Genomic DNA, 14,954 nt, shown 5'->3' with positions numbered 1-14,954 from the left:
CTGCATGTTCAGGTGGAAAGCCCCTTTCTCTTTCTCCTCCGTTCACATCAGGTGTCTTCCCCTAAACTCTGGGAAAGATGAATTCAAGGGAAAGCACGTGGATGGAAGGAAGACTGGAACCACCCCGCCGGAAGCTGATCCAGTGCACACTGAGAGTTCGGTAAGGAGTGGGTAACTCATGGTGCCGGTGGGGACTTTTCCAGGGGTCAGGAAAAAGCTCCCCTCCTGTGCTGTCGACAGCTCCTGGGCTTTACGGTCTTCTCTCAGGGAACTTCCAGATCGTCCTCAACCTTTCCTTTTTGCTGGCATAGGATAAATTCAAAAGGAAGCCTTTTGTCCTAGCACGCAGCTTTCTCTCACCTCTGACATGTCTTCTCTTGCCTGTCTCTTTAGGTACGCTTTGATGGTGTGGGTGGTCTCTCTCACCACATTTCAGCCTTGAAGGAGATGGTCCTGTTTCCACTGCTTTACCCAGAATTCTTTGAGAGATTCCAAATCCGGCCCCCCAGGTAACAGAGAGTGCACTGCAACTGCAGAGCTAACTGTTACGATATGCTTTCTAACATAAAAAGTATTCTTCTTCTTTCTCTTTTGTTTTTGTTTTGGGGGGGCTTTCTTTCGGAGGGGCAGTATCTCACGACGTAATAGTTAGCTTTATGTGTTCTTGGCCAACAAAGCTTAACTCGCAGGATGCTGAAACGTGACTTTTAATCCTTCCCCTTCCACACCTTTAAAGGCATTGCAGATCTTCAGATGTTTGGCTTCTTTGTTCATAGGAATTCTCTTTTCCAGCTGATGTTTTCAGCAGGGTGTGGAGACACAGAAGACCTTTTCTGGTCTCCCAGCTTCAGGCTTCCTCCGCAGCAGTTGCCCACAGGTTCTGGGAGGCACAGTCTAAGAGCTTCAAGCTTTTGCAAGGAGAAAGACAGGCTTTCCTCTCAAATCTTGCCTCTTAGGAACACTTGCACCTCTTTGGACTTTCCTCGCACTGCAGCTCTTGCTGCTGTCGAACATGGGAAGCGTTTTGCTTAGGAGGGAAGGCTGCTTTGCTTCCGCTACGGCGGTTGTCACAGGCACTTTTCCATGTTTCTGTTGGGGCTACATAAATCTCTCTTCTTCATGTTGCAGAGGCTGTCTGTTCTATGGCCCACCAGGCACTGGAAAGACACTGGTGGCTCGAGCGCTCGCAAACGAATGTAGGCAGGGAGACAAGCAAATAGCGTTCTTCATGAGAAAAGGTGCCGACTGCCTCAGTCAATGGGTAGGAGAATCCGAGCGACAGCTGCGCTCATTATTTCAGCAGGTATGGAAGCAATGCGCAACAGGCTGGGTCAGAGTTGGACCTCTACTTTTCCGCGGAGGATGTCTTCCAGGAGAACTTGGCCTCTTGGGCAGTTTGGCAGGGTCTCCTGTTGAAAAGGGAACATCAGTGTTTCCTTTTCCCTTGCCGTCCTGCTTTGCCTGAGGGGCAGGAAATCTTGCAGATGCTGGGTCCAGCACAGTGTCTGTGCCTTTGCAGCCATAATGTTTACGCTGCCTTTTCTCGCTGAGTAGTGCCGTGTTTCACATACGGCAATACGCCTGCACCTGTACTTCTCTTCCAGGCCTATGAGATGCGGCCTTCGATTATTTTCTTCGATGAGATCGATGGTCTCGCCCCTGCGCGCTCCAGTCGCCAAGACCAGATTCACAGGTACTTCCTCTTTCTTCCATTTCCACGTAATCCGCTTCATCACCCACTTCCCTGTATATGACACACACACACACACACACACACACACACACTCTGAACTCCTTGAGTACAATGACAGAGAGCTTCATAGGATTTTAAAGACAAGAGTCGAAATCAGGTCACTAAGCTTGGTGTCCGGACAAGGTCTCTCTCGAGACCTTGCTGCAGTTTTTCTGTCTTACCATGAGTCCTTTTGCTAATCAGCAGCTCTGTACTAAACCAGGGAATCCAAAGAACATTTTTTTGTTAGTTCTCTTGTCACAACGCTCCTGGCACTTATGGATGGCTTAGACAGCAGAGGAGAGATCGTGGTCATTGGAGCCACCAACAGGCCAGACTCCCTGGATCCTGCTTTACGAAGGCCTGGACGCTTTGACAGGGAGCTCCTTTTCACCCGGCCAAACAAAGAGGTAGGCTGTTCAGTCAACCTTCCTGCTGCTGGGGCAAAGCCTTGCTTGACAAGAAAACCAGGTTACCACAGAGCATCTCCGAGAGTGAGGAAGGAAAGAAGTGGTATACGTGCTGCACACCTGCCCGTTCTTCCTTCCCCAAGAGGTGCTTGCTCTTTGCTTAGTTAGCGAGTCCACCTAGGCACTTGCCTTCTGAAGTTGCCTCCTTGTTCTCAGTTCTCCACTTGGGAAAGCTTTTGGGGAAAACTTGGGCGTTTGTGTGTGGTGGTGGTGTGTGGGGGGGTGGGGGTACCGTGCGTTGTTTGCTTTGTTTTTGAGAAAGAGGTTTCCGAGAAAGCAACACGTAATCCTCTGGGCTGTAGGCTCGCAAAGAGATTTTCCAGATCCACACGAGAGACTGGAGCCCTAAGCCACCGGACGCGCTGCTTGATGAGCTTGCTGAGAAATGCGTCGGTAAGATGAAAAACATACCCAGTTCCCGCCTGTGCCTGGGTCCTGACAGTGTCTGAACTTGTGCCAGGCAGTACCCAAGCTCTCGTGCCTTCCCTCAGAATTCACCCGTGGGCCAGGCGGCATGACTTGTTCGTTGCTGTCAGAGTGGGATGCTTCCGTCTGCTTCCCTTTCTTTGTCTCTCAGAACACAGAAGGGTCCATGGTCTGGGGGGCATCTTCCTCAGGAGCTAAGTCTGGCTCAGAGGCCACTTCCAGTGCACAGGCTGTAGGGCACTGTGCCTCCCATAATGCAAGTTCCCCATCACGGATCTCCTGTGCAGGGCAGGAAGTCTTCTTCCACTGCCCATGAAACTCTTCCCCTTTGCAGCACATGCAAAGACTTGGGGGGCATCCCTTTGCAAAGCCTGTCCAGGACTCCCTTCTGGTGCCTGAGACTGACATACCTTTTGATTCTGCTCTTGTTGGTTAGGATACTGTGGGGCTGACATTCAGTCCCTCTGCGCTGAAGCTGCCCTCTGCGCTTTGCATCGACGCTATCCCCAGATCTACACAAGCAGTCAGAAGCTGCAGATCGATGTTGCTGCCATTGAAATCACAGCAACAGACTTTCTCGTGGCTATGCGGAAGACTGCACCAGCTTCACAGAGGGCTGTGGCTTCCCCTGGACAACCACTGTCACCCATTTCCAAGCCACTGCTTCAGAACACGCTGGAGAGGCTCCTAAAAGGCGTGCAGAGGGTGTTTCCCCACGCAGCGCTTGCACTCAAGAAGGACCGACAGCCAGGTGGGCCCATAACATTCCCTGCTGTAGAACTCTCCCAAAGCAAACAGTGCTAGTTTGTGCAACAACAGGAAGAAACCTTTCAGTCAGGGTGAGGTGAAATTGAGCGGTAGAGAGGGGAGAGCTGGGAACTCCTCCCACTTCACCGTAGAGAACTGTGTGTTCTCCACTCAAGCATCGCGTTTCTGAAGGTTGTCAGCATCAGCTTGCCTGTTTCCAAGGAGGAAAGGAGCTTTCACCGCTAGCAAAACATAGCTTGCGCAAAGACACTGAGGAGAGCTTTGTAGAGACTGAAGGCTTCGGAAATGGCATTCTGTGTGTGCCCCTCCGATGAAGAAATACAAGGCCCGGGGTTTCGGCTCTCCCTTAGAAGCTGTCTTAGCGCAAGAGAGGGTTGCAGACTCTTTGGGAAAGTTAACAAGCCTCTCTCGCCTTCTCATGGTACCAATCATTTCTTAGAAAATGCCTGCATGGACAGTGATGAGGAGTCACCTTCTGGTCTTGAAGATGAGCCGTTTCATCCACGGCCTGGCCAGCAAGAGCATACCTTCCTTAGCTGTAGCAGGTAACTGTCCGAGTCCTTTGACTGAAATTCTTCTGATTGCTGGGGCTTTCCAAACTGTCGTGGCGCTTGCAAGTGGGAGGGGTGTTAGATCAGGGAGGAAAGAAGAGTTAGTCCAGCGTGTTTTTGTATCAAAAACTGCAAGAAGGAAGCACAGAGGTGCTACTAGGTGCTACAGCTGTAAGAAAGCGAGTAGCTCCAGCCGATCATACTGAAGGAGTCAGCCTCCTTTTCCTCCACCAAAGACATCCACAGGCATGCTGATTAGGGCACGCGGATTTCATGCATGCTGTCTCTTGACTGATCACTTTCTTTGCAAACTTCTTGTGTTGCAGTTATGCTCCTAGCAATGCTTGTTGCCAGCCAGCATGTCACAGGCCCAGGTTCTTAATTGCTGGAGAGCCCGGATACGGGCAAAGTTCTCACCTGGCGCCTGCACTAATACACGCGCTGGAGAGGTTTCCGGTTCATGTGCTGGACCTGCCCGCTCTCTTTGCTTGCAGCACCTCACCCGAAGAAAGATGCACACAGGTACGTCTTCTCTCTGCAATCTCACAGGTTTGAATAGACTCAGGGGAAGCAGGCAGGCTTCCTGGCGTTAATGGAGGTGGCCTGGCTTTCCTCCGCTTTCTGTGGCGTTCATTTCGCGCCCAAAGACCACTTTTCTTGTACGCTGAACAACAGAGAAGGAGGACGTTGTGCATGGGCATCTTTTCCATTCCAAGTTAAACGGTAAGGACGTTGCTAGCAGCTCAGGGAGCTCCAAGATGCTCTTGACAAACCCCTCTTTGTGGCAAGAGCTGCTGCTGATGACAGTGGGCCCTCCCGAGTTGCTTCCCTTGCCTCTTCGGACTCTGTAGCTCCCAGGAGGTGCCTCTGCATCAGCCTGACTGCACGTCGGGCCCTTTCTCTAGCCTCCTTCGTTATAATACTGAAATGCAACCCAGGTCTGGGGGCAAAGAAAAGCGTTTCTTTTCTCTCATCACACCACAGGGAAGAGATGAGAATACGCTTGCCGGTAACTATGAGCATTCTTTGTCGTTGGGTAATTATTGACAGCACAGAGCAAGCAATCTGGTCTGAAGGATCCCCTGGCTATGAGACGGCCAGCTGTGAGCGAGAGAGCCTTTCCGACCGGCTGAACGTTGCTTGCCTCTTATGCGCTGAACTTTGAAATTCAGAACGATAGCCAGGCTGCTTTCACAGGCTCTGCGCTCACCATTTCACGCAGGCCCATGTGTGTTTTGCCTGTGCTCCACTCTGGCTGGGATACAACTGGAAACCGAGTGGTGTAGCAGCGGCCACAGGCTAATGTGGGACCCTGCTGAACGGCTGGGTCTGCTTTTTCAAGCACACTGCCACTCACACCGAGCGACGAGGCTCTGGGGAAGTTACCTGACATCTAAGCAGTTGGGAAATCAGGCACAGACCGAGGTCTGCCTCTGGCTGTGTAGCCACGTCCAAGGATCTGGGTCCAGGCAGAAACGTTACCTTGTTCTTGGTGGCTGCTTTGGACACTTTGTCTTTGTGCCCTCTGATTTGGGAGGCAATTTTGACTGATACACTGTTGTTCATTAGTAGCCTCTGCTACCTGGTTCAGCAGCCTTCTCCCAAACTTCCTTTCTACTAGTTGATCCGGGAAGCCCAGCGGACAGCACCGAGCATCATTTATATTCCACATATCCATGCCTGGTGGGAGGCTGCTGGAGTCACCTTGAGAGCTACGCTCACAACATTACTAGAGCGCATTCCAGCATATGCTCCAGTGCTGTTGCTCGCTACATCGGATGTCTGCCATGCAGATCTCCCGGAAGAGGTATTTCTCTCACTGCTTTTCCAGCTTTTGTCAGTCACATGTTCACTGGAACCTAGCGTCGCTTCAGGGAGCTTTAATCCTAGAGGTGTTCCCTAAAGAAGGTGCCCTAAATCGCCCGGCAGACCCACGCCTTTAAGGCCAAGAAGCAAACATGTTCTAGTCTCTCCCTTCTTCAAAGCATTCCTCAGCTTCACTCAGAAAGGGATTGATCTTTTGGGAGCAGAACACTAATCTGGACGAAAGGGGGGTGTGGGGGGGGCAGCCTTATGGCTGCACTGCCTTTTCTCCTCCCACCTCAGGTACAAGCATTGTTTTCTGAGATTTATGGAGAAGTTTTCAATGTCCAGTCACCTAGCGAGGAGGAAGGCAGAAAGTTTTTTGAGGACTTGCTTGTCCAGCAAGCTGCTAAGCCTGCGGTGCCACCAAAGAAAGCAGGTGAGGCTATTCTACAAACACAGCTTTGCTGTGTGTAGCTTAGCAGCCATTCGGCACGTGCTTTGGCAATAGATTTCCTGGCATGAATGTTCACTCTGCTTGCGTCCGAGTACCATCACTTGGCTAACCTTTTCTGGTTGACCGAAGCTTGTCAGGCACTGGAAGTCCGGCTTGTGCCATTACCACCTGAGCCTCAACTGCTGACAGAGGGGGAAGAGAGGCAGCTTGAGGAGCAAGGGGATGAGACACGGCCAGCGGTGCCTGGAGATTCCAGTACACCCCTCTCTGCTGGCAAGTTCCTTTCCTCTTCTTTCCTTTCTTTTTTTCCCCCTCCCTATTTTGGATAAGGTGCCAGTGACGTTGATATCTTCCCTCTTGTCATGGCATACCCGGATTTGGTGATGCCGGCGGCTTTATGCCAGAGGCATTCCATTTCCAAATTAGGCTTGGCATGTGAGGTCAGTCCCCAGGATGTTCACTCAGCATGCTTATGAAATGAAGCCTGGCCACAGAGCTTGGTTCACCCCGTAAAACACTGGCCTCGATGGCCCTGGAACGGCTAAATCCCCAAATGCAATGTGTTGTTTAGATCAACTGCTGAACACTCCACCAGTTCGTACTGTAATAGGAAACGGTCGGGATTTTTCCTTTGCTTTTGCTTCCTTTTCCTCTTCCTCTCCCTCTTGCCTTCCTGCCCACCACCCCCAAGCCAAGTAATCGCTGACTGTCGGTGAGGCTTTTGGCAACCTCTGCCTTTGGAACGGAGGGGAAGGAGAGCTTGTCTCCAGAGGCTTTTCTGCTTCTCAGCTCTTTTAGTTCCCGTGAGAAGAGAGGAAGCCACCTGAGCTTACGAGCTTGCTTTGCACTCGTGCCCGCGGTCTACGGGCTGCTCTGTGCACAGACGCTTGCAGGGGATTCTTCTGGGCGTCAAATTTGTTCTTGTGTTTTTCAATTCTAATAGCAAGTCGATCCCCTTCACTTGCTGCCTGCCCTCTCTCCCTCGACACACGTGTGTAGTGAGCCAGCACAGTGGTACCTCAGTCCCTCTCGCCATTTTCCTTGTGCACCAAGTAAGATGACGATGCTAGAGTTTGAAGACTGAACTGCTTGGGTAATGCTCTGGCTTGCTTTTTCTATTATGTCTGTGCAGCTGCCTGCAGACAAAAGCGAAGGAGGAGCACATCACCCTCAGAGAGCCTAGCAGAGAAGAGGCGGAAATGTTCACCGCGTGCTGAGACGGAGGCCAGCATCTGTCTCTGGGTAGGTTGCAGCTCACTGACCTTCCTCTGCTTCCCTCTCTGCTGCCAACCCTTGAGCTCTCTGTTCTGCCAGCGGAACTGCAGGCATGGGCAACATTCAGCTAACGGGGAGGCAGAAGCACCTGAGGAGGCTCCCCTGCCAGCTGGCAGCCCTCTTTCTAGAGAGGCTCTGTGGCCTCTCTTCAAAGGATGCACTTCACAGGGCCCTGCACTGCGGCCACAGAAACTCATCCAAGACAAGAGGGGCTTTGCTGTGGCAGCCGCCGGCCTTTACTAGAAAACGGGCCATGGCAGTTCCCGCTCTTCTCAGAGAAGTTCACCGGCAGTTAGGATCGTGGAGGTGATAGCCTGAGGAGCAACACAATGCTAGCTGAAACTGAAGCCTTGCTTCTTCTCCCAAGTAGGACAAAGGAGCTCATTTCCTCCAGGGAACTCTCCTGCGATATTCAGTCAGTTCTTGGACGTGTCACTCCTTTTGTATTTAGTGATACAAGAAAGGAGAATGTGAGCTGTGGTGCTGTGCCTCAACGCATCGAGAGCCTATCCAGAAGATCTCATGCTAATGTAAGCTTGAACGGTCTCTCGTTTTCCTTCAGCACCTGCTGAATGTCGCTGGCAAGGCAACAAGGGACTGCAACATCCGCCACCTTGAAAAACTACACCTGGTGCTCAGCCAGTGCGTTTACCGCCATCGGCAAGACGATGACAAAACGCGGTTAATAGAGGTACTTTGTGTACACACCATTTCCTGTCACTGTTCTGCTCTTCTTCCGTGTGCCCTGTGGATATCCTGCTTATTCACTACTCAGCTCTTTCCTGCTTCGGAGTCTGGGTTACACACGAATTGCTGACATCTGTCAGGAAGGTACTGGGCACCATCAGGCACGCCCAGCCTTGAGGCAGCTGAGATAGGCAGCTGAGATAGGTCTTGAGATTCAAGGGCCACAAACCCATTTCTCTCTTCCACACTGGAGAAAGCGCGAGGACGGGTGCTCTGCTCTGGTTGTGCCCCTGGGCGAGTATTTGGAGTCAGGGAGGCCATGTCCTGCAAACGGCCCTTCTCCTCTCGTCTGAGGGCTGCTTTTAGCTTGGGAAGGGAATTTCTGGCTGTTCTCTGAGGGCTTCTGAGCTGCCTGGAGAAGCAGACGTTTCCAGGGAATGGCCCCAGCGGCACCTTTGGAGGACCTTTCGCAGCGGCTAGTTGGTGTGGCTTCTCAGCAGCAATCTCCCTCTTCCCACTTCTTAAAAGCCCTGCTGATACTAATTCATACTGGCTTGCTCTCCTGCTCTGTTTAGCACACCTGAGGATAACTTTAAAGCTAGAGCTGATAAAAGACATTGCGATGGGTAGAGCACGTGTGCTTCCTAAGTAGCGCCAACCAACCAACACTTGTAGGCATCTACAGAGCCTCTTGTTTTATATAAAGCAGCCAGCTACCGGATTTTTATGGTTCTATTCCAGCTTATAGCAAGTTAGCCTTTGTTCAGCTGGTGATTATTATTCGGCTTTGTCTTTTTTTTAGGAGATGAAGGAAGAGATTGAAAACTTCTCCCGTGCTCAGTAACAGGAAAGGTGCTCCCACTCTGCCACTCTTTGTCGTTATTTGCTGTTTTGTCATCCGGGCATAATTCAATTCAGTAAAGAGAGCTTGTACATCTAATAGAAGCATATCCATGTGTATATATAACATATATAGCTCGACTATATTAATAAAGCTCATATAAATCCTTTCAAGCGGTCTTGCTGGCTATTTCTTGATGTTGTTGTTCCATGCACACTGTGCATAATACGTACATGATCTGTTGCGAGCGGTGTGTTCAGCCTTCCTTTCCCGCGTGCCTTGCCTTAAAGTCTCGTGCCTGGCATTTTTAGGAGACCAACGGTTGTCAGTGCCTTTGGACCTAAACACATCTGGACGTCTTCCAAGTAATCGCAGTGCCTCTCCCAACAGAAAGCAACAGAGAGCTTGATCATCTTTGGCCAAACGGTGACGGGCGGTATTTCTGGCGTCACCTGTGCTACTGTCTATTCCCTTGTCTATTAGGCAACCTTGCAAGGCAGCTCAGAGGTTATTATTCTTCGGATCTGCTCGCGCCTCTGGGGATTCTCAGAGAATGAAAACAAACCTCCAGGAAGCGTTGTGGAGGAAAACTTTTTCCCCAGACAGTGGCCTTTTGGCTGGGCTCAGGGCGCCCCGCGCCTGGGCACCTCTCAGGCCGCCGTGCTGCCTGCTGCCCGCCCCCACCGCCGCCGGCAGCTCTCCTCTGCCCGCCCGATAGGCACCACTCAGCGCTCACGCACTCTCCAGCCGAGCCGGGCCGAGCCGAGCCACGGCACGCCAGCCCCTGGCTCCCCGGCGCCCACTCCCGCCCGCCCCGGACCCGCCCCGCCCCGACGCGATTCCCAGCGCCGCCGGCAGCTGCACTCCACACCGGGAACTGTCCTCGCGGCGGGAAGCGCCCCTGAGCCCTGCTGAGGCTGCGAGTCTGCCCGGCTGCCCCCGCACCCCTGCATCCGCCGCACCTGCTCGTGCTCTCGGCTCCGCGCAGCGGCCCCGCGCCCGACGTCTCACCGCCCGGCGCCGGTGCTCTCCGCCGCCACTGCGCCGCCTCGCCTTGCTGCTGCGCTGCTCCGGCCCAGGGCGCTGCTGTTCCCCAGAGCCCCAGAGCCCTCCTGCTCGTTGCCTCCCGATGCCCGCCCACCACAGGCTCAGCACCTTTGCTATCAATGCTCCTCTACGCACACGCACATGAACACGAGCCGTGCACGTGCACCCTATCACTGTTCGGACCCGCTCACGTCGCGGCAGGTTCCACACACCTGCCGCTGCGCACGAGGCCTGTCCCAGCGCCCTGCCCGCCCCTGGCACCTCCCTTCCTGTTATTCCAGAGATATTATTATGTACGTGTTCATAATCTCTTGAGATCAGTGTGTTCGCTGCATTGCTTTAAAGTCTTGTGTCTGGCACTGCAGCACAAGAAGTCAGCTTGGAGCAATGGTAACTCCTGCATCTTGGGGAGGAGAGCATGCACAGGTCCTTGAGAAGGAAGAGTTCCAACGCATGTGCCTGCAAAATGATTTTTCTTTTTCTTTTCCTGCCTTTGATGCTCTGGAAGTGAGTATGCCACAACAGCTTCTTCCACATCTGGCCCTGCCTTGCTGACAGCCTGCTCCAGTTGCTGGCTGCAGCAGAGACTTGGCACGGCCAGACAAAACAAGCCCTGCTGCTGCTGCTGCTGCTGCTGCTGCCTCAGCCAAGAGGGTTTCCTTTCTCTGCAGTCCATCCTCACCGCCGGTGGGACCAAGGGAGGGCATTTCCGTCTGCTGGCCTGCAAGAAACTTCTCATGCTTACAGTGCAGCCTCTCAGCAGTAAGGGCCACCAGCGAGCGGCACCAGCAGCTCAGAAGCCTGGGAGATCGCTTCTTCCATCTTCCCTAGCAAAACTTCCCTGCAGCCTTGGGACGTGTTTACCACTCACACAAAGTCCACCTCATTTTTGACTTGGCTGTCCAGATCCCCCTTTGATTGGTGCCACTCATCGCGGTGTCCTTGCAGGCAGTGGGCAGTGCCGTGGAGTTCCTGCGCTGCTGCCCGCCAGCCGGCTCCGCTGAGCTCCCCCAGGCAGGGCCAAGTTACTCTCCTGCAGGAGCTGACTGCAATTTGCTAAGATCCCATGCACCAGTGTGCTGTGGGAATCTGACGGACAGATGGACGGCTCACTTTTGCCTGGCACTCAGGCAAAGTCTCCATGGTCCTCTCAGGACTCCCTTTGGCTCCTGCATCTGCAGAGCTTTGGGAATACCCCTGAGCAGACAAACTCTGCTGTGAGCACTGTGGCTCTGCAGATTTCACACGGGCCAACCAGGACAGTCCTTGCCGGCTATTCAGGAGCAATGAACTGCTCTCAGGAACAGCGCTGGCTGGTATTGAAATGGGTGTAACCGCTGCACACTCTCTGCCTGGACTCTCCACAGACACTGGGGAGCCGATGAAATAGATAACCTGGGCGTGCCTGGAAACCAATTGGTGCCTCTCCTTTCACTTCCCGCCGCTGCGCTGCAGCCTGCCATTCCCTGGTGAACCCATAGCGTCCAACTGGCTGCCAGGTGACATGTGCCCACGACTCACCAGTAAGTGTCAACACACATGCTGGTGCGCCAGAGGAGGTTGAGGGAAGCGCTGCTTTTGGTGCACAGTTCCTGCTCCACCCTCTTCTCCATGCCCACTTGCTCCTTCCCACTGCAGAGCATCTGCAGCTCGCAGAGCCTCAGCCAGTGCTTCAGGCAGAAAGTCCTGCCTCCTCTGCAGAGAGCAACAGCAGAGGCTGACTGCGCAGCTGCTTTCTTGGGGCCATGCTGGGAATCCCCCGGCAGAGTTTCAGGAATGGAGGCCAGAGTCCACAGTGGGAGAAATCAGCCCCAGTCACCGCCCCCGTGGGGCAGGAGGTTTGGGCGGCTGCTGTGGGGCAGGGGGAAAGAGAAGGCTGGGGCTCCCTGGGGTGCAGGGGCCAAGTCTCCCCCGGCTTGGCCATGTGGCCCCAAAGCATGCTGGGAAGCGGCTCCCACGGGCCCAGGCCTGGTGCGGCTGTGCTGAGGCCCCGACACCCGGAGGGGGCTGCCTTCCTGGGATCCGTGGGCTTGCCCGTAAGTTGTCTTTTTCTTTTTGGTTTTGATTTTCCCAGGCTTTGACACCGTCTGGAGACATTCATGGTAGATTTGCCTTTACACAGTTTTCAGGGTGAGAGGGCAAACTCCTCTGCTCCTTCACTAGGCCCTGCCATCTCCATGCCTGTGACCTAGTGAAGCAAGAGCTAGGACTTGGCCCTTCCTCCCCAGAGGCTGAGTGAGTGCAGTCCCAGTCTTCCTCTTATTCATTCAGTCGCTCACTTAGGCTTTCCTTCCTCAGCAGAGCCTCTGCTTGCGAGCAGCTGTAGCCTCGCAACCCCAATTTGGGGACATCACATCGTGGGAGTGGCATGCTTGAGGTGATTCCCAGCCTGGGGAAGCCCTCCTTGGCACCCCGTGTCCCCTGGCACCTTTGGGGAGCGGGCGGTGAGGAGGGGCCAGCTCTCGTTACTCTTGCAAGGGCCAACCTTAGCAGCGCCTGTTGGTCAAGGAGTCCCTGCAGCCCCTCTGTGACATGGGCCGGGGCATCATGCAGCGCATTGCAGCAACAGTTGCCTCCTCCGCATATGGCCCCGGAGAGCCTGAGCTGAGCCCAGGTGCTTGGGGCTGCTCTCGCTTGGGGCTCTGCCCTACCCTGCCCCGCTCTGCTCTGCTCTCGAGGAGCAGCTGCGCCGTGAGCAGGAGAAGGCGAGAGGAGGCGGTGGGACAGCGCGAGACGCTGTTTGGAGGACCGCTTCCCAAGAGGTCGTTGGAGAGGAGCGGTTTGTCCTGTTGGCAAGAGCTATTTGGACTAACTCGGTAAGCTGGGAATTCCCTCTGTGCCCGTAGGGACGTCCTTGGTGCTGCTGGAAATTACTGGCCTCGGGAGCCCTCCATAATATGGCACTGTTGCCATATTGCAGAGCTTGCCCGTTTAGAATCTTTGTTCCCTAGCAGCGCCTCCACCCCCGTGTTAGTATTCCCTTGTTGGCTGCGGTCAGAGGACCTTTGGGCCTTGTGCCAGTAACTGTCTCCTCCTTTGCCGCTGTCATACTTGTGCTCCTTGGTGTTGAGTCAACCTGCTCTGACAGGAGTGTTTTGGAGGTAGACAGCCACGGCTATGGCTCTCCGAGTCCTCTTTGAGGACTGAGAAGAGGAGGAATTTACCTTGTCCTCTTCAGCAGTTTTCTTTGCCTGAGAAATGTCTTCTCAAGCAAAGAACTTCTCTTGCATGCTTACAAAAGTTGACATGGGCTTCATATTGCTGTTTGATCTCAGGTCCCGCGGAAGAAGGGACTTCAGGCAGGCTGAGGGAATGCTTGCACAAGAAGTCAAAACGTCTTTACCGTACTCTTTTTCAGTAAGTAATGTATTCCACACAGCACGATGATGCCATTGCACTTTTCACTCAGCTCAAAGAACTTCCTCCAAAGCGTACCGTGGTCTAAAAGAACCTGAATCTTTGCTCCCTTTAGGCACGCTACAGCGTGAGAGAAAGGAAGCCCGCTGAACGCTATCAAGCTCCACTGGAAAGTAGGTTATGGGCACAGTTTCTCGGAAGGGCTAGTTGCTTGTGCACAACGGGGATAGAAGATGTTAGAGGAAAATGTAGGTACACACAGCGCAATCAGAATTTGTATCTCGGTTCTGTAATTGTAGGGCCATCACAGGCCAGTGGACACCAAGAAGGGGAAGCTGGCCAAGATGCTCACCGGGAGTATGACCTTCGGCCCAGGAACACTGCTGTTCAGTATCAAGAGCCTTTGCAACGTGGGTTACGTGCACCGTTTGTCAGAAGGGCTGATTCCTTGTGCTTCGGGGTGGGGGGGGGTACATGCTCTTGAATGAGATGTGCATACGCAGAGACAAACAAGAAATTATGCCTTGGTACTATAATTCTAGTGTCCTCAGAAGACGATGAAGAGCCAGAAGAGGATGATGGCAAGGATACTCCAAAGCCATCTGACCTCAGGCAAACAGCTGAAGACACTCAAGCCCCACTGGAAGGTAGGCTATATGCGGAGCCTCTCTGAAGGGCTAATTTCTTGTGTGCAAGTGGGATAGAGGTTGTGGAATGAAAAGCTGTACGCACACAGACAAATAAGAAGTTCTATCTAGGTCCTTTAATTATAGGGGCAACACAAGAAGGTGAAGGCCGAGAAGGGGAAGATGGCAAAGATCCCTGCAAGAGGTATAACCTTCGACGCAGGAAGACTGTCGTATACTTCCAGGATCCACTGGGAAGTAGGTTCCATGCACAGTTTTTCGGAAGAGCTGATTTCTTGTGTATAGTGGGCTAGAAGCTGCTGAACGAAAAGACATATCCCCTTGCTCCAGCACACACACACACACACACACACAGAGAGAGAGAGAGAGAGAGAGAGTGCTTTCATTTAAATTCCTTGCCTTCATTCTGCAGGGAAAACTCTCCCTTTGTGATTGAGATGCCTGTAGCCTGTGCACCTTGCAGTTCTTGGCCGGTGTGCGTGCTCACTGCTGCTTTTCATTTCTTCAGGCCCATCTTCTCCTGTCAAGCAAAGGGCTGCATCTACCCGTGCTTGGTCACGAAGCCTGTGCTGCAAAAGAACAAACCGGTTGGTGTATGGATAGTGACAGTTCTCAGGGATCCATAGTGGTGCCACTCCCATCACTGAGTAATGCCCCAAAAGATTTTCCGATTCATGGTCATGAAGAGAAAATCACAGCACTGTAGCTGTGACAGCTGGAGAGTCTAGAGGGAGCAAGGCTTTTCCTTTGGGAAGAAAGATAACTTTCATGAGCCAACAGCTTTTAAAAAGGCAGGATTTGGGGGCCAGCGATGAGATGATTGAGGATGTCCCGGCTGCGATTGGGTATCTGCAATTCCTCTGTTCTACACTGGAAGCCAGAATCCCCTTCCA

The 14,954-nt window shown here is 53.1% G+C and overlaps 1 protein-coding gene across 1 annotated transcript; it reads left to right on the top strand.

The window, feature by feature from the left end:
* Positions 1-4: 4 nt before the first annotated feature.
* Positions 5-14,493, top strand: LOC134141440 (ATPase family AAA domain-containing protein 2-like). Its single transcript, XM_062577673.1, has 17 exons — positions 5-160; positions 394-509; positions 1,129-1,303; positions 1,605-1,693; positions 1,983-2,142; positions 2,505-2,595; positions 3,065-3,379; positions 3,815-3,941; positions 4,286-4,469; positions 5,569-5,754; positions 6,054-6,189; positions 6,337-6,480; positions 7,340-7,449; positions 8,045-8,173; positions 13,714-13,840; positions 13,957-14,061; positions 14,474-14,493. Exons 1-17 carry the CDS (start codon positions 5-7, stop codon positions 14,491-14,493), a joined length of 2,370 nt encoding a protein of 789 aa, XP_062433657.1.
* Positions 14,494-14,954: the final 461 nt, after the last annotated feature.

The sequence above is a fragment of the Rhea pennata genome, chromosome 5 (genome assembly GCF_028389875.1).
Source record: "Rhea pennata isolate bPtePen1 chromosome 5, bPtePen1.pri, whole genome shotgun sequence".
NCBI classification, from domain to species: Eukaryota; Metazoa; Chordata; class Aves; order Rheiformes; family Rheidae; genus Rhea; species Rhea pennata.
Note: the sequence above shows the minus strand (reverse complement) of the source record. Positions and strands in the feature narration are given on the sequence as shown.

Excerpts from the sequence above, each read along its gene's own strand:
- LOC134141440 (XM_062577673.1), top strand. The coding sequence starts at position 5 with ATGTTCAGGTGGAAAGCCCCTTTCTCTTTCTCCTCCGTTCACATCAGG. Across the intron at positions 1,304-1,604 it reads TGCGCTCATTATTTCAGCAG|GCCTATGAGATGCGGCCTTC; the intron begins GTATGGAAGCAA and ends CTTCTCTTCCAG. Across the intron at positions 7,450-8,044 it reads AGGCCAGCATCTGTCTCTGG|CACCTGCTGAATGTCGCTGG; the intron begins GTAGGTTGCAGC and ends GTTTTCCTTCAG.